The 19,476-nt window shown below is 39.4% G+C and overlaps 1 protein-coding gene across 4 annotated transcripts in view; it reads right to left on the bottom strand.

Annotated features, from left to right (window-relative positions):
• The window catches only part of SYNJ1 (synaptojanin 1), an 87,595-nt gene that overhangs the window by 64,369 nt on the left and 3,750 nt on the right, over nt 1–19,476 (bottom strand). For all 4 annotated transcript variants that reach the window (XM_060098550.1, XM_060098551.1, XM_060098553.1 and 1 more), the window contains exon 3: nt 277–363. In XM_060098550.1, coding sequence (XP_059954533.1) covers nt 277–363 — 87 coding nt within the window. The remainder of the gene's footprint in view (nt 1–276; nt 364–19,476) is intronic.

Below are 19,476 nucleotides of genomic sequence, written 5' to 3'. Positions count from 1 at the left end.
AAAGGGCAATGCCCTGATTTTCTCTTTTGACAACTGATACCAGTCTCTTCAAGTGTTCAAATAGGACGCTGTCTCTGGAACTTAAAATCACAAGAGCATGAGCATGTAGCATGCCTTTTCGGGCAACAAGCATTATCTCAAGATTAGCTTAATTAAGGTTTAAAAGCTGTTACCACACTTATAGCTCAGATATAGAGTCTGAAATACATAGTCTCAAATCCTTAGAATTACAAAAACAGAAACGAAAAAAATAGATGAATTATATTGACTACTTACCAAGATTTAATCGTAAAACACCTAAAAGTCCATAGGCATCCAGAACTTTGGAGTATGTACCCTTGATTGCTTCTTTCTCTGCTGATGCTATAAAAATAAATAAATAAATAAGAGTTTTAGGGTAAGAAAAAGGACCTGAAACATCAGATTCTATTTAGCTATAAAGCCAGAGTTTCAAGCAAAAATGTCCAAATCTAAATCTGATACTCTTAATATAAATGCATCGCATAAAATATTTTTTCAAACCAGTAAATTAACAGTTTTCCCAAAGAATTAACAAGTTACTCCAGCCCCATCTATTCACTAATCCATACTCTCCTAAAGATCTGAAGTACTACCTTTAACAATATTCACGTTTGGAGGTTGCTTTTGAATTTTCTTCTCTGTCCCACTGATCAGTTCACCTACTCTAATACCAGGAAAACTCTCTGTTATGATATCCCCTATAGGACAACACCCAACTCCTTAACAAAGAACCTTCCAGAATCTGGCCTCAACCTACCCTTTCTGCTTCATTTTTCATAACTCTCCTCTCCTTCCCACCCCCTGCATCTTAGGCTCCAATCATATTAAACTATCACTATGGCCCAAGCATGGTCTTTTACATTTCTGTACCTTTGCACAACGATCTGGCTTTCTGCCTGAAAGACTCTATACCCAACCTTTGCCTCTTGGCAAAATTCTATTCACCCTATAAAAACACAGGCACAAAGTCACTTTCTGGAAACCTTTCTTTACTCCTCCAGGCACAGGTCTTTCACAGAGCTCCCTCTTCACGGTGCCCAAACATTTAAAATACACTCATCGCTTGTCCTTCTCATTAGCCAGCCTGCTCCTTGAAGGCAGGAACTCTGTCCTATTCATCCCTTCATCCCTGACACTTAGAACAGTGCTTGACGCACAGAAGGCTACTAACGTTTAAATAATGAAAGCTAATGGCAATACTTGACCACAGAGTCTAGCAGGGGGGAAATCGTCAGCCTGGGCTTTGTCTGGATTTAATTCTTCTGCTATGAAGTTAATGTTATCTGCTAATGAATATAACCCACAGAATAATTTCCCTAGGACAGGCTGTTGTGGTTATTCTATTCAGAAAAAACAAAACAAAATAAACAAAAAAACAAATCCTGAAGCTTTAAAGGAAAATGCCCAGTTCTTAGCAAATACACTTATTAAAAATTGAACACAGAACCAAAGAAGCATAAACCACAGCTAGTAACTCAGTGGACGAGTACAAATACTACATTCTAAGGTCTACAAATCTGGAAAGCTATGAGCCTCTTTCTCATTCTATCCTTTCCCTTCCAGTTCTTTTCTTCTTTACTGCCTTCCCTTATCCACTCCCTACCCACACCCCACCAACTCACCTCTTAGCTGACTGGTTCACTTCTTATTTACCTCTTATCTCTTGCACTTACCCCATTTCCCTTTCCTCATTCCTCTATGATCTGTACATGAACGATAGTATGTTATAAATTCTAATTACATTCTGATTCAGAATTATAGTGCATTTTAAATTTTTATTTATTTATTTATTTATTTTTGGCTGCGTTGGGTCTTCATTGCTGCGTGCAGGCTTTCCTCTAGTTGAGGCAAGCAGGGTCTACTCTTCATTGCAGTGCATGGGCTTCTCATTGCGGTGGCTTCTCTTGTTGCGAAGCACGGGCTCTAGGCACACGGGCTTCAGTAGTTGTGGTCTGCAGGCTCAGCAGTTGTGGCTCGCGGGCTCTAGAGCACAGGCTCAGTAGTTGTGGCGCACGGGCTTAGTTGTTCTGCGGCATGGGGGATCTTCCCAGACCAGGACTCGAACCCGTGTCCCCTGCATTGGCAGGCGGATTCTTAACTACTGCGCCACCAGGGAAGTCCCTCTCTGTCGATCTTTATTGCCAACAAAATGGCTATCTTCTCAGTCTACTGCTTTCCTAATATCCCATAGTACTCTGCATTAGAGCTCTTTTCCTTTGTTTTGAAGCCCTTCTCCAGGGTTCTACAGACCAGCTCACTTTCCCCGCCTGCCTCACCTCTTTTCAGACCATCTACTCTTATGCTTCTTCCTAGTTATCCCACTTCTGCCTTCGAATGAGCTGTGCTCTGCTAGTTGGCAGCACAGGCTAAGACTGAAGGACTCAGTCACTCAATTAGCTGATACCGTCACAATTTTCTAGTATGTTCATTATTAGAGGTAGGTCTTTATCTGAGGAAGAAGATTTCACCAAGGCACTAAAGTTATGGGGATTTGAATTTCATTCTGCATTCCTAGAGTTCCTATTATTATTACTGCACTATGTATTTAGAGAACAGTTACTCCTAACATTCAGTGACAAGAAACACAGCTAGAAAACATCACAACATAAATTTTAATATTTTATAAAGTAAAACAGGAACTCCTTCCCCTAAATACTACCTTGTTAAGAGTACCACATGTACAAAAGCAAACCTTAGAGAGGCTTGCTATCTCTGATGACAGAAGGCATGGCTTCCAGGGCAAATACTATTCCAGAGTTTTACAGGTTACATGTTATATGCATTTCAAATACTATCACTAGTAGAGTAATATAGACGTTACTAGATGTATCTATCAGTTTTAGCAGCAACCAGTTGGGTTCCAATACCAGCAGCTAGTAAGGGTTAAAAAGAAAATATATTTTTAATATTAAGTCATCACCTTCCCTTAGAAAAGAGAAAGTCAGTTTATAACAAATTACCCTGCAACAAAATGTTCTCTCTCTAATAATGCATAATAATTAACTTTTCACTAACTGTGCTCCAAACATATGAATCTACCGTGTCTTTCAGGCCCAAAGAAGACCCATCTATTAGACTGTCACCTGATACAAACATGCAGACAAGTGTCATGTTGCTTAGTTATTTGTGCTTTTGTATTATATTCTGAGACTCAAGAAACAGGACACACACACACAATTTAAACTAAAGTGCATATTCTTAGATAAAAGTATGCTAAAAGAAAGAAAAAAAGATTCAAAGAATAAATGAGATTTCATTTTCCCTGCCAGGAATTTTTTTGGTTTCCCCTCAAAATATTAAATGATTTTTTAGAGTGACGAATATTGCTTTAGCTGAGGTACTTGTATATTGTTTCTGTGATGATCAAGACAGTAGCTAACTAGTTACTGGGCTAGGTATTTTTCATGTGTTATTCAATTTTCACAAGCACCCCACGAGCAGAATTGCGACTATTTCCACTTGACATGAGGAAACAGGCTTAGAGAGATTACTAATTTGCTACTAACCTGTTTAAGCTTAAACAGAGTCAGAGAATGCAGCTTCATGAGGGAAGGGGCTTTGTCTAGCTCACCGTCCTATCCCCGGTGACCTAGCTCAGTGCCTGGCACCCAGGAGGGGTTCAGTAATTTATGTTCAATGAACTGGTGAATGCAATTTCAGAGCCATATGAACGTTTAACTCTAGACACTTCCAATTTCATAAAAGAAAACCAAGTGTTTTCTTCTTAAATATTTTTAATCTAAAGGACTGCAGATGATTACCTATTTTTCCATTTACGCTTCAAAGGTTTGGGGTGGATAGAAGGAGGTCCTTTGCAGGCTGTGAGAGTCTAGGTAGAGTAAGAAGGGTGGCCCTGTTCATGGAATTGAAGACAGAGGTGGGGAAAGAAAGCATCCACTTGTGGGGAGGAACAGCCAGGCAGGAGATGCTGAAGTCTGAGTGAGGAGGGTGGTGTCCATCCAGAGACAGTAGGAGTGACCTGGCACGGGATGCTGGAGCTTGAGAGGGGTGGAGAAGGCAGGGTGCGCTGGAGGGAGCCCCAGGCAGGGTGCTGGAGCCCCACTGGGGTGAAGAAGGCAGCCACGCAGTGGAGGAGACTGCAGGGGCCACAGGAGAGTGGTTATGCACAGGGGAATGATCAAAGATTACAGGAGTAGGTTTCTCACTGTCAGAGAAGGGAACTGCAAACATGGAAAGAGAGAAAACTAGAAAGGACACTGCAGTGCTGATCAGAATTGGAATTACCAGTATGAACTCACGGTTTTCTAGAGACACAGACTGACAGAGATATAAATGGGTGGGTATAACTATGTATGCATATACTTATACACTTATATGCTCTCCTTAGCTCTAGTCATTGACAGGACCATGACCAGCAATACTCCAATAACAAACAGCACACCTAGCAGCCAGATCTTGCCGTCTAATTCCATTCTCCACTAAAAGGAACTAGGACCCCTTGGAGAAACAGCTAATTCCAGGGGAAGGGCAGGGACAAGATGAGCCTATAACACGTTTTTGCACCAGAAAGTAAGGGAGTGTTCAAAGAATGATGGTGGCATGTTACAAAAATGCGGAAGCCGGCTTAAAGGGGCTTCTTTTACTGGTGAAATCTGGGACCATTTGAGCATCAAAATAAATTATGAGAGTAACAGATTACAACCCACTGAATAAACCCATAAACTGAAAGTTTGAAGAGCAATGGGACCATACCTAGTCTCAAAGTACCTCACCTCCAAACACGTATTCATTATAAAGGAAAGAAGAGCCAGCCAGAGACACCTGGCAGACACCACCTTAACCCAAGTAATCCAAGTGAACACCAACAGTAATGGGACAAGTCAAGATTGTGTCAAGGGGCTTCCCTGGTGGCGCAGTGGTTGAGAGTCCGCCTGCCGATGCAGGGGACACGGGTTCGTGCCCCGGTCCGGGAAGATCCCACATGCTGCGGAGCAGCTGGGCCCGTGAGCCATGCCACTGAGCCTGTGCGTCCGGAGCCTGTGCTCCGCAACGGGAGAGGCCACAGCAGTGAGAGGCCCGCGTACCGCAAAAAAAAAAAAAAAAAAAAAAAAAAAAGATTGTGTCAACTGACAGGATACAATGAAAAGAACGCAGCAGCACTTCTGTAATATTCCTGCCAAGATAACCTCAATCTGAGCATGAGGAACCATAAGGCAAACCCAGAGTGAGGGACATTCTACAAAACAACTGGCCTTCATCTTCAAAAGTTTTATGGTCATAAACGTCACAAGACTGAGAAACTTTTCCGCATTTAAGGAGACTAAAGAGACATGATAACTAAATAAAATGTACAAAATTCAACTGGATCTTTTTTGCTACGAAATACATTGTTGGGGCAATTGATGAACTTAAATGGAGTCTGAGGATTAGACAGCAGTAAGGTACCAATGTTAATTTTTTGATGGTTATATTGTAGTTATGTAGGTGAATACCTTTCTAGGAAGTATGTAATAAAGTATTTGGGGGTGACAGGGTAACTTGTTGGCAACTTAGTAGTCTTAAATAGTTCAGAAAAAAGAAGTTCTTTCGTACTGAACTTCAACTTTTCCATATATTTGAAATTATTTAAAAATTTAAAAAAAATTTCTTAATGTAGCCAGCAAAAATAACTTTGAAAATACATGTGCATATGCCTAAGTTATGAAGCTTTTTTTCTCTAAATGGCATGAAGATAAACTCTTATAATACCATTTTATTCCCTCCCCATATATATTTTTTTAATTGGGGGAAAAAGATCCCCTTCTTTTATGAAACTCCATGAAATACAGAGAAATATATGATTAGGAGGGATCTAATTAAATTACTGTCCTATTTCTCTGGTTATTTAGTTCTAGAAAATAATTTGAGATTCCTCCACTATAAAAAGATTACTTAAAATAAGAAAGCCATGGGACTTCCCTGGTGGCACAGTGGTTAAGAATCCGCCTGCAGGGCTTCCCTGGTGGCGCAGTGGTTGAGAGTCTGCCTGCCGATGCAGGGGACACGGGTTCGTGCCCTGGCCCCGGAAGATCCCACATGCCGCAGAGCGGCTGGGACCGTGAGCCATGGCCGCTGAGCCTGTGCGTCCGGAGCATGTGCTCCGCAATGGGAGAGGCCACAACAGTGAGAGGCCCGTGTATCACACACACAAAAAAAGAATCCTCCTGCCAATGCAGGGACACAGGTTCGAGCCCTGGTCTGGGATGATCCCACATGCCGTGGAGCAACTAAGCCCATGCGCCACAACCACTGAGCCTGAGCTCTAGAGCCCGCGAGCCACAACTACTGAAGCCCACGTGCCTAGAGCCTGTGCTCCACAACAAAGTCAAGCCACTGCAATGAGAAGCCAAGGCACCACAATGAAGAGTAGCCCCCCCCGCTCAACACAACTAGAGAAAGCCTGCGCGCAGCAACCAAGACCCAACGCAGCCAAAAATAAATTAATTTAAAAAAAGAAAGAAAGCCATAACACTTTAAAATAACGTGTATAACCTTTAGATAAAACACAGCATTTGTAACGACTTTACTCAATCCATCCCCATCTTTCTTTTTCCCTTAATACTCTCCCCTTGCATCCCAGGCCTTAGCCAAAATGAGTAACATGTTCCCCTCCTACAGGCTCCACGTTCTTTCCCCTCCCTCCCCTCTTTCGTTGTTCACCACGTTCTTTCCATCCCAAATACCTGTTAGCCATCTTTGTATTTACAAATATTACCCACCTTTCAACACCTAACAAAAAATGCCGCTTTCTTCCCGAAGTCTCCTCTGATTACTCTGGCTGGAAGGAAATCTCTTTCAATTCTCTTTACTTTATACCACAGACACTTGTCTACTAGTAGCAATAGAAACGAAGTCTTATTTCTTTATATCTCAACACGATGCCCACCTAACACAGAGACTCTACACGCTGCAGCTATTGATTAAGTATTCATCTGATAGACAAAAATAAATTGAGAGGTTCTGGCACAAAAGGGAATGTTTTGTAAGTTTTAAAATAATACATAAGGGGAATTCCCTGGCAATCCAGTGGTTAGGACTCTGTGCTTTCACTGCAGGGGGCCTGGGTTCAATCCCTGGTTCAGGAACTAAGATCCCACAAGCCGTGCAGCACAGCCAAAAATAGTAGTCATAATAATTTTTTTAAATTAAAAAAAAAAAAAACCTTTAAAATAAATAAATAAATAAAATAATACATAAAAAGATAAACATTTTATCTTACCATTGACAGCATTTGAATGCCTTCATTATTGAAGTTTAACAGCTCCTCACAGTGACGTCATGTCTGCGGTGGGGTGTGAAGGTGAGGATGGGAAAATGGGCACTGTTAAATGACTGCTAACCAGGGTGTAGGCTGTGGAGTGTATAAAATGGCAGGGGTTGTGGAGAGCTCAGAGGAAACAATGAGCAGAAATGAAAGTTCAGGAAACGTGGTGATACGGAAGTTCAGGCTACTCACTCTCTTGTTACTGCTGTCTTTCAAGGTTATCTACCGCGCTTTCCATGAGGGCAACAGACTGCTTTTTGAAAGAGAAGTGGGTTTTTTTTTCCCTCCTTTTCATGTTGTTATTAAACAAACAAAACGCTAGGAAAAACAAACCTTTCTTTTTACAAGTGACTGATTTCTAACCACGGGTAGGTAGGAATAGCCAAGAAGCCCATCGTTGTAGGAGTCATTCTGAGCCGATCAAGATCTTGAGCAGTTCAGCTGAGGTAAGGAGGGCCACATGTCTCCAGCTCATTTGTTAAGCCCGGAAGGTAAGACAGAGCCTGGCTTCTGAAGTTACAGCTATAACACCTCAGGTATCAACAGTGAACTAACCCCCTCATTTTCCTTATTTTAACTGGAAAAACTTTTCTTCTCATGTCACATTCAACACTATCTTTCATTCGTGCTTTAAATCTTAGTCATCAATCTAGTGCAAATGTGCATTTCCTGAGAACCCAGAGCTATCGTAAGCATAAATTTATAATTGCAGCTATATTTTTAACACATCCTCACGTCATTAGAACTGATCACCTGAAGGCCCTCTGAATCTACTCCTAGTGAATATATGAATATGAATCAGGTCATAGAAAAGAATTTAAAGCAAAATAAAATAGGTGCCATAAACATTTATTCTCAAAAAATATTTATGGATGAAATTAAATGATGTCCAGGGTTTACTTCAAAATAAACAGTGGTGGCGGACGGGGGAGATAGCAGATAAGGGATATAGATAAACACAAGCGTCTGTGATTGGGCTTCCCTGGTGGCGCAGTGGTTAAGAATCCACCTGCCAATGCAGGGTACACGGGTTCGAGCCCTGGTCCGGGAAGATACCACATGCCGAGGAGCAACTAAGCCCGTGTGCCACAACTACTGAGCCTGAGCTCTAGAGCCCGCGAGCCACAATACTGAGCCCGCACGCCACAACTACTGAAGCCTGCGCACGTAGAGCCCATGTTCTTCAGGAAGAGGAGCCACCGCAATGAGAAGCCCGCGCACCGCAACGAAGGGTAGCCCCTGCTCACCGCAACTAGAGAAAGCCCGCGCGCAGCAAGGAAGACCCAACACAGCCATAAATAAATAACTAACTAAATATATATTTTAAAAAGTGTCTGTGATAATCGCTGAGGTTGGCTGGCAGATACATGGGAATCAATGACATTATTCTCTCTTCTTTGATGTCTGTTTGATACTTCCCTAGATAAAATTTATTCTGACAACATTCTTTGGTATCCTGGATAAATTCAGAGAGGAGAGAAGACAAGATAACCTGGCCAGTCAGTGGGAGAGGACAGGCTACTGGGATTCTAAGTGATCCGAGAGGTATTTTCCTCCAAGTAGGCAAAAGTTCAATGGGCACTAGGACTTTTACAAACTTGAAAGGTAGCAATAAGTTCCACAGCCTTGAGAATGGCCCCACGGCCTGCTCTTCCCAAGGCTATCATATATTCATCAAATAATAGATATATAACAAATTGGGAAAGAAGCAGACTCGGCAATTATAGAATGGAGAGCCCAGGAAGGGTAAATATTGCTAATACTCTGTCACAAATGTTTTCCTTACATTCATCCTAAATAAATTAGCTTTCATATCCTCCTCTGTCAAACTTGTAGCTGGAAAATCATAAGCTTACCTTTACCTGTCATCACAGAAGTAGTTAAGAAGTCTTTAAAACTACATAAAGCCACAAGCTAGTGATATCCCACAACTTAATACAGATAACTTACTCATTATTTTAGCTCTGTGCCTGTTTCAGAGTTTTTTAACTGAACAAATTCATGACTGAAGGCAGGCCTAATCTACGTCTCCTATTTAAACTACAGGAAAGTAATGAAAATAGAAGGTATAGAGACGATCTATTTATAGACTACAGAAAACAGAGTATAAATATATCAATTGTTCTCTATCAAAATTTAACACACCTATTGTTCTCTATCACATTACTCAACACCTTTTTTTGCTGGATTGGCTTATTTTCTAGCTCTCTGTCATATGACTCGGCTGGCATTACTCAGCACTGTTGGTGTTACACCGCCCTTCTCAAATGAGAAGTTAAGGCAACTAAGATAAGAAACCTAAGATTAGGCTACAGAAATTCAGATGAAAACATAATCATATACCTATTTCTTGATTTTCATGAGTTGTGTCTCTAAAATACAGGCTTATTAAACATAGGATAATTGCAACACGATGGTCACACGTGCCTTGCTAACTCTACCATCTGAATGGAAAGAAATAAAATTAACTTATTATCTAAGACATTCAGATAAATAAAAAGTCATTTCTCTAAAAACTTAAATGGTATTTTGAGGATTAAATTTAAATGCAGATTTCTCTAACTTCTGATGAATTAACAATATTTCAAACTAAATAATTACGCTACCCACTGAAGGTCCTGCCATCCAAGGTCAACATTCTGCTGTGGCTCAAACCTTCCAGGTGGGAACAGACTGTCTCTCCTTAGCTGATGATACAGAAGACCAAGCTGAAGAAAGCCAGTAAGAATATGAAAACAGGATTACAAATTAGCACGACCTTCCTAGAAACACAATTTGCCTGCGGTTGCATGCACCGCAGTTTGTGGCCAGCTTATTTGCATGCAGGTACCACTCTGGTGTAGAAGCAGAGAGCCTCTAGCCAGAGGATCCTTGAGATCGTGCAGTCCAAGTTACTCATTTTCAGAAGAAAAAGACTAGAGGTTAGGTGATTCGTCCAAGATCATATAACCAGCTGGTGGTAAAGACGCTTTCCATTTCATCACACATAAAGAGAAAATTATTTTAAAGGAAAAAGGTTTTCTTTGTATTAGTAAATAACTAAAATTCCAGCTGAAAGATACTCAGCTATCCAAATTAGTGTTCTATATAAACTGCACATCCCAATCTTGGCAACATTTCAAAATAAAAATAACCTTTCACTCATTTGTGCAACAAGGATTTACTGAATGCCTACCATATACCAGGATCCTGGCAAAGTTCTAGGAATAAAAAAAAGTCAGTGCCCCAATACCTTCCACTGGGAAGACAGGCATTATATAATCATACACCTGCAAAATTATAAATTATACTAAGTACAGTGATGGAGTTCCAACAGACTGCAACAGGAAGACCTAATCTAAAATCGTTTGTGGGGGAAGGCAGTGGTTAGAATAGGCCTGCCTGCCGGCAGAAGTGACCTTTAAGTTGAAACCTGAAGAATAAACAGGAAGTTAGCCAAATTAAGAGTGCAAGTGAAAGTGTTCCAGACAACATCCACATACCCTACGACCAGAAATTCCATTCCTAAGAAAATATCCAACAGAAATATGTATGTATGTGCACCAAAAGACATGTAAAAGGATATTCATACTAGTGTCATTTATAATAGGAAAAATTGGAAATAAAGCAAATGTCAACAGAATAGTGGAATATTCATACAATGGAATACTACATAGCAATGAAAATGAATAAACTACTGCTATACACTACAACATGCATGATCTCCCATATTTAACACTGAATGAAAGAAGCTGGGCACAACCGAATACATACTGAATGATTCCATTTATGTTAAGTTGAAAACCAGATAAAACTAATCTATGAGGTAAGAAGTCAGGACAGTGATTATCTTTGCAGATCATGATGGAAATAATAATTGGAAAGGAACATGAGAGAATCTTCTAGAGAGACAGCAATAATGTTCTATTCTCGACCTGGTAGTGGTAACGTGAATATGTTCACTCTGTAATAAGTCATCAAGTTGAACATTGATCGTTTATGTACTTTTCCACGTGTGCAAACAAGTTTATCTTTAAAAATAAAATCCTGAGCAGAAGGAACAGCTTTTGTGAAGACCCTGAGACCAGAAAGAATTTGATACATTCAGAACTAAAAAAAAAAAAAAAAGGGCTAATGTGGCTGGAACACAGAAACCAACAGATAGTAGTACAGTGTAAGACTGAAGAGGGAGACGGACTCGATTTTATTGCAGGTCATTTTAAAGAGTTTGGATTTTAAGTTCAGTGACCAACCACTGAAGGGTATTAAGCAGGGGAATAATAAGATCTGAACTGTGTATTTAAGAACACTGGAGAGTGGGTAGGGGGAGTGGAAGCAGGAAGACCATTTAAGGAGGCTATTATAATGGTCCATGAAAGAGACTGCAGTGGCTTGACTGGTGTAGAACCAGCTGAAACGGTGAACTGCGTGGATTCTCAATGAAATTAGGAGGTTGAGTTGACTGTACTTGGTAATGGAGTGAATGTGTGAAATGAGAGAGAAGGAGCTGTAGAGGGTGATTCTTAAGTTCTGGTTTAAGCAGCTAGGTGGATGGAGAGCAATCCTGAGATAAGGAAGACTGAAGGAGAGCAGATCTGAAGGAAGGCAGTGGTCAAGGTGACCATCAACCCAGTACCTGTGCCCACCCTCCCTTACTATGTAGCCATGGTACAGGTGGGGTTTTATGGGAACTCAAACAAGCATAGAAATTTCTACCTTCTTTTGCCAATCATCTGCCCAACCCAAGTAGCACCTGATATCCCTGTAGTCACAGTAGTTGGTTCAGGAATGGACACAAAACTCAAACAAGGGGGAGGGCATTTTCATTTTGTAGGTTCTAACCCATTTTCTCAGTTTGAAAAAAAAAATTGGATCTCAACAGTGCCATCCAAAATAAATAATTATTCTACCCAGCTCTGTATCAGTCCCACACAGCTTTGCAACATCTACAAATCTGATAACAACCTTGCTACCCCATTCTCCAAGAAAATAATCAAATTGTGAAACAAGATAGGCCAAAGTCATATCCCCAACGTTGACGAAGACAGACCACTAACGAGCACTAATGTACAGCCAGCTAGGAATTTACTTAAAAATAAGATTCAGGACTTCCCTGATGGTTCAGTGGTTAAGACTCCGCGCTCCCAATGCAGGGGTCCTGGGTTCAATCCCTCGTCAGGGAACTAGATCCCACATGCATGCCGCAACTGAAAGATCCACGTGCCGCAACGAAGAGCCCGTGTGCCGCAACTAAGACCCGGCACAGCCAAATAAATGAATAAAATATATATTTTTTAATTTAAAAAATAAAATAATAGATAAATAATAAGATTCATCCTGCCTATACTTCGAACGGGGTCCACAGGATATTAAGAGGCTGTTTATCTACCTTTCAGTAAGGTATTCAACAGACAACAGCAATCCTATGGTCGACTAGTGAACAAAATGAAACATAACCCATAATAAATATTTATTGCGAAGACCTAGTTTATATAAGCAAACAAACTTTATAAAGTTATGTAAGAAGACTATAATAAAAGGGAAGAAGCGAGTATTTTAATAACATTCAATATGTTTTAGTCAATAATTTAATAAGAAGTATTTTGTTTTTTATTTTTTATTTTAACTGACTAAGTTATCTTAAAATCATCCAGGAGTATAAAGAGCTCATAAATTCTTTCAGCCTGAACTGAGGGAGTAATTAAATAGGTGTCCAGTTGACCACGAAGAGTTAATGCATCTCTCCAAATGCCAAATGTACTCACAGTAATTTGATTAGTTCATTAGCTATGAAATGCACTCCAATGTGAATGCATTGCTTATATTGTGTAACATTACAGAGGAATAACAATGGCTTTCACTTGCAAAATCTATTTTAGTGGAAAAAGATAAACACAAATTCTTATTAACAACCGTTAAAAAACTCAAGCAAATTTAAACTGTCACCAGTAAAAACATGATACGCAATTTTTAAATATATACCTCCTTTTGGCACTCTGCTTACAAGACTAACCCCAATTGCACTAATCCATTCCACTCTTTCTACCTCTTTCAAGCTTAGAGTTAAAACATAACTAAGTAACAAAATGTCACTGATTCAGACTTTACAACCTCAAATTTTCTGAATGTATTGGCACTAGATGCAAAGAAAAGCAATACTATTTAAATTGCTACTCATATAACTGGCTCATTTTTTTTTAAGCTTCGGAACATCTGAAAGTCTTTACATCATCTTTGTTTGTGACTGGGTACAGAATTCTAGGTGGGCAGTTTCAGGGTTGTTGTTGTTTTTTTTCCATTTCAGTACATTAAAGATCTAGCTCTTTCTCATCTGGCTTGGACTGTTTCTGAAGAAGTCTATCATGATTTGGATCTTCCTTCTTCTACATGTATATCTTTTTTTCTTTCTTTCCTGGGCTGTTTTTAGCATTTTTCTCTGCGTCACCGGTTTTAAGCAATTTGATCACATATTTGGGTGTAGTTCTTTCTCTTCGTGGTTCTTCTGCTTGGGGTTCATTTAGCTTCTTGGATCCGTGGATTTATAGTTTTCATCAATTTTGGAAACTTGTCAGCCATTATTTCTTCAAATATTTTCCTGCTCCACCCCCTTCCTTCTAGGATTCCAACTGCACATACATATGGGGCCACTTGAAGTTGTCCCACAGCCCTCTGATGCTCTCTTTATCTATTTTAGTCTGCTTTTCTGTGCTTCATTTTGGGTTGTTTCTATTATTTTGTCTTCAAATTCGCCACTCATTTATCCTGCAGAGTCTAATCTATTAATCCCCATCAGTGTATTTTTTTCATTTCAGACATTGTTTTTTTCAATTCTGGAAGTTTGATTTGGGCCTTTACATTTTTCATGTCTCTCCTTAAGATGCTCATTCTTTCCTGTGTTCCTGAACATATGGACTATATTTATAATAGCTGTTTTAATGTTTTTATTAATTTGAGCATCTTTTTCTACAGATTGACTTTTCTCCTCATTATAGGGTATATTTTCCTGCTTCTTTTCATGCATGGTAATTTTTAACTGAATGTCAGACATTGTGAAATTGGCAGGGTTGAACGCTGGATATATGTATATACATTTTGTATTCCTATGAACAGTCTTAATCTTTATTCTGAGATACAGTTGAGTTATTTGGAAATTATTTGGAAACAGTTTGACCCCTTTGGGTCTTGCTTTGAAGCTCTGTCAGGCAGGACCAGAGCAGCATGTGGTCTAGAGCTACTTGGCTCCACTACTGAAGTAATACACCCTTCTCTGAGTCTTCAACCCAATCCCCCGAGTATTACCAGTTTTCTCCATTCTGGCTGTTTGGAGCATGAACTATTCCCAGCCCTGAGCTCCAGGAATTTTTCTGCCTGCTCCTCTTTGGTGGTTCTTTCCTGCCTTGATAGCTTCCTCATACACTGGCACCAATCAGAACTCAGGTGATGTCTCAAGTGGAATCCACTACACATCTCAGGAGCTCTGTGCAGTTATACCTTTTCTGGTATTTAGTCCTGAGAATTCTAGATGGTATTTAGTATTTATGGTATTTGGTATTTAGTATCTAGTATTTTTCTGGTATTTAGTCCTGAGAATTCTAGATAATCGCATTTCGCCGAAGCCCCTACTCTATCTCCTCAACTCAGGGAGACTGCCAGGCTTTGTCTAGGTTCATCCTGCTGCTGCTGTAGCCTGGAAGCTCTCAAGGCAGCAACTGCAAGGCTCCCCTCATTTGTTTCCTTTCTCTCAGGGATCAGTGTCTTGTGATGCCTATTGTTCAAGGGCTGAAAATTGTTTCACATTTTTTTGTTCGTTTTTTTGTTGTTGTTATTTAAGGTGGGAGGGCAAATACAGATCCTGTTACACCATCATGCTCAGAAGCAAGTATCCTGTTACATTCCTGGCCTAGTTATATTTTAAGGACATTTTAGAACATCTGAGAGACCTGAAATCATATAATAAGAAGTCACATAACAAGGCTTTACTGTTCAGTGAGAGAGAAATTTTTTGCCTTCACCTTTTATTTCCTCATAGCACACTTAAGTGGTAAAGAAATGAAAGCACTTAGGAACTACCACTGGCCCTACGTTATCAGGCTAATCCTGCTGCCCAGGATAGAGGAGTAAGGTTGATTTTTTTTTTAAGTGTGGATATTTAAGTTGCTATTTATTTTCTTTTCTATTAAATATGAACATTCCAAAACTTACAAAAAGAAAATGAATTTTTGCAACCCTAACATAAAGTGATATATAACAAGTCTAAATTTCATTTTTCTGCACAGAAAAAGTCAACTATAAAAAAGGCACTTCCTTCCTCAACTTGAAATTTTTTCTTAAAAAGAGATAAGATACTGCAACTTATCTAAAGGGCAATCGTGCTGACTAGTAGCACTTGGCAATTAAAACGAACAAACAAAAAACTATGCACACTGCTTGTCATCACCACCTACTACACTCCTCATCTAAAATTCTAAAACCTGACATTTAACTTGGCCTGGCAAAGTTAAAACATAAAGTTTCTAATTACCTAATGCTAAATCAAACCATGTTTCCCTCTTAGATATTAACAGTTTGTAGGTAAAAACACAGCAAGTTTAATACTTCCCTCATTAGAAAATGCTTACCATTTCACTCAACTTTAAAGTCTACTGGCATTCCTTTCTTTTTGCTCTTCATTCCTCAACCCCCCAAATAATAACCACCACCCTAACAAAAGTGTAAATAATAATTACAGTGAAAAAGCAAATGGTAAGACTATGTCATTGGAGAAGTTATTTAATCTCTCCAAGCCTCAGTTTCCACATCTGCGAAATGTGGATAAAAGTACAACCCACAGAATTAAATGAAATAAAGCATGTCTAATGCCAGTCTAAACTGTATGCTGAGATGCTCTGGGACACTTCAGCAAACTCTCAGGAGAGACAAGGGATATTTTAAATGGAAAGAAACACAGAGATATTCAACACATGCTGGACACTGCCCAAACTATTAGCTTGGGGTAGTTCAGAGTTTTAACATTTGATTGCAGTACTTTCCTTTATGACATCAGACATCAGATCTTAGTGAAGCTGGGTTTTCAGTGGTTGCTGAGATTAAAAAAAAACAAGTACTGCTCCAAAATCAACGTGGAACAGGCAATGAGGGCAGTGCTTTTCAATCTGGTGCAAAGGTCTGAAAAGCTGTTCAGTGCTCAACAGGCAATCCCATACCGTAAGTGGCTAACTGTGGCTATTTATGAAGAAAATAAATTATTTTCAATTTCTTTGCAATAGTTTTTCCAAACAGCTACTAAAGGTTGTTAGGACATAAATATTTATTGTTTGGAACTAACTATTTAATGAACAGAACGGTGGCTTAGGGGTGCTGTTAAAAACTTAATAAGCCCCCAAGGGTGCCATGAAATGAGAAAGCTTAGGCCCCTCTGGCTTAATGTTGTGACTAGCAGAGCAACTTCCAGTAAATGGCACGTATGACTCCTTTACCGTGTGCAGTTTCATAGAAAAGGCAAGACACTTCACATTGTGTGACAAAGAGCTCCAGAATTTTATCCCTCTGTTTTACAGCTCAGGTTTCCACGATAAAAGAAAACAAATTAGGTAGACAAAGACACTTAGACGGACAACTTGGGGTAAAACCAGGTCCAGAGTTAAAGCCTGAAGATAATCTTACCACTAGACAGATAAAAGCAATTAATCCTTCCTACCATACCAGCATGTGACACCCAAAAGAACAAAAGCTCTCATTTTAAGAGTTAGGAATTTACACGAACACCGTACATCCCCATCTTTTAAACAGGTGATCCATAACTTCACAATACTTAATTTACACACTACTGTAACTCTATGCAACTTCTGAAGACAGGTTAAGGGGTCCAAGAAACTGTTTAGAGCAAGTAAGTCATTTGGTCCAATATTATCTTAATGTAATGGTTATTTGCTCCCTCCCTTTTATGTGACGACATACTATGACATACAACACATGCACAATCATTCACTTACGAACAAATGAGTAAGACGCCACTCAGACTAACACTTGTATACCCAGAGGGTCAACCAACCACACACAACTAGTAAGGCTATGATACAGCTACGCAGCATGAATGGGCAACACTGCTGATCCTAAAAGTGAGCACCATATATACATCTGAATATAAAAAACCATTGAAAATCAAACACATAGGGGTTAGTTAAAAGGCGCCATTCCAAGGCTATACATAATCACAGGAAAAAGTATTTACATTACTTGGAAAACAGCTGCAACAAAGAGTTCATTGCCAATGCCCTTTATAAACTTCTCTCTTACGCTTAATACAGAAGTTACGCTCACTATCTATGTGACCCGCACATCCTCCTCCATTTCCGATGTGCTGACCTTCCCTTTACTCCATCTTCTATTTAGCATACAATTATAAAGCAAATTATTTACCTTTACTAAAGCATGAGATGGGTTGTAGAATAATGAGATAGCCTGTGAATTTAAAGCATGTCTGACTGGCTACTTGTCCGTCCCTTGTGATGGTCTTTTCATGTGTCTAACTGTACAAAGTGGAGGAAAACTGAACTCAACACAAAACTGATAGACGTCTTCCTTTATCTCTTAAAAAATTACTTTCCAAGAAGAAGGGTGCAGTGTTACAACTTGCTGACCATCGCTCTTGTGCTTATGCTTGTTCAGACGCAGTATACCGGTCACAGAGAGTCCACTTGCTCCACTGAGTCACTGCTCCACAGACATCAAATTTTTGGTTCAACTGAACATTTCTCTGGACTAGTAATTTTCAAAAATGAGTAACACTAAAAATGGGCATGTGACTAAAAAACATATTAACTATTATCTAAGAACGTTTCAGAAGGTTTTTTTATTATTATTTTTTTTTCATTTTTGGCCGTGCCTCGAGGCATGTGGGATCTTAGTTCCCCAACCAGGGATCAAACCCGTGCCCCATGCAGTGGAAATGTGGAGTCTTAACCACTGGACTGCCAGGGAAGTCCAAAGGTTTTTTTTAATAAATAAATGCAATGAAAGAAATCGATAAAATTATTTTCCATCTAAAGAAAAGTAATTTTAAAACAAATTGTTAACAGTACTTATGGCAGTTATGAAGAACATTCATCACACACATTTTAATTGGCATTTCAGAAAAACCTTAATGATGTGGTTAATAGTTATTTCCAAGAGAATTTTTCAGTAACAAATCCAAACAATGTGTAACGTATGTGTTTCATATCAGCAGTTCGGTCAAACAGCAATTCTTTAAAAGATAGAAAATATATTTTATATGAAAAGGTACCACACTTTCAAACACAGAATACTGCACTACAAACATAGAATACTATAATCTACATTAGGTTAGTCTTCCCCCCATGCCACTTATTTAATAATCATTTATTCTGCAATATGAGTAAGACACTGAACTAAGCACTAGGGATATAAAGATTACTGAGACCTGGGCCTTTTCCTCAAGGAGTGAAGCATCCAGACGCAGAAACCTGAACACAGTTCCCCGTTCTGTGAAAAGCACTAGACTAAACGTGCTACGGGAACATCAGCACTTGGTTCAGGCTGAGGGTTTCAAGGAAACTCATTACGGACCCCACAGTAGACAGTAACAGCATTGAAATTCTGGAAACATGGTTATTTTGGATGGCGTCTGCAAGCCAAAAAAGCTATGCCATAATCTATCATAGAAAGGCCTAGATAAACCATGCTCAGAAATGGTCATCCCAATCTAATTATATCAGGACCTCTGGGGGGCTGGAGCCCAGGCATCAGTATTTGTAAAAACCTTCCCAGATAATTATAATGTGCACACAGGGCTGAAAATCACTGATTCATTGATTGATTAAGTCATAGCATCATGACTTATTTAACATCTTTATCAACATTAAGACAGAATTCTAAGGCTTGATTGATTAGTGGATACTTGGGTCCTAAGAGGATCCATGAGCTGAGTTTATTTTCACTTGCACCCTATTTTTTAATATGTGCTAATAATAGGAAAAATGACATTTCATATTGGTTATCTCATGGCACTTCTGGCCTAAGCCAAGAAAATTAAGTGATTGTCAATCCTTAACGATCTATATTGCCTAAGATGTCTAATTGTTTAAACTTTAAATCCAGGCAACTGAAGCCTGTAGAAGTCACAAACTTTGGGTACATGAAACTGAGTCCTGCTAGGGTCACTCTCACCATGTACGTTCAAGAAAAACACCTGC

The sequence above is a fragment of the Mesoplodon densirostris genome, chromosome 5, assembly GCF_025265405.1.
Source record: "Mesoplodon densirostris isolate mMesDen1 chromosome 5, mMesDen1 primary haplotype, whole genome shotgun sequence".
Classification (NCBI taxonomy): Eukaryota; Metazoa; Chordata; class Mammalia; order Artiodactyla; family Ziphiidae; genus Mesoplodon; species Mesoplodon densirostris.
This window is presented reverse-complemented; position numbering and strand designations above follow the sequence as displayed.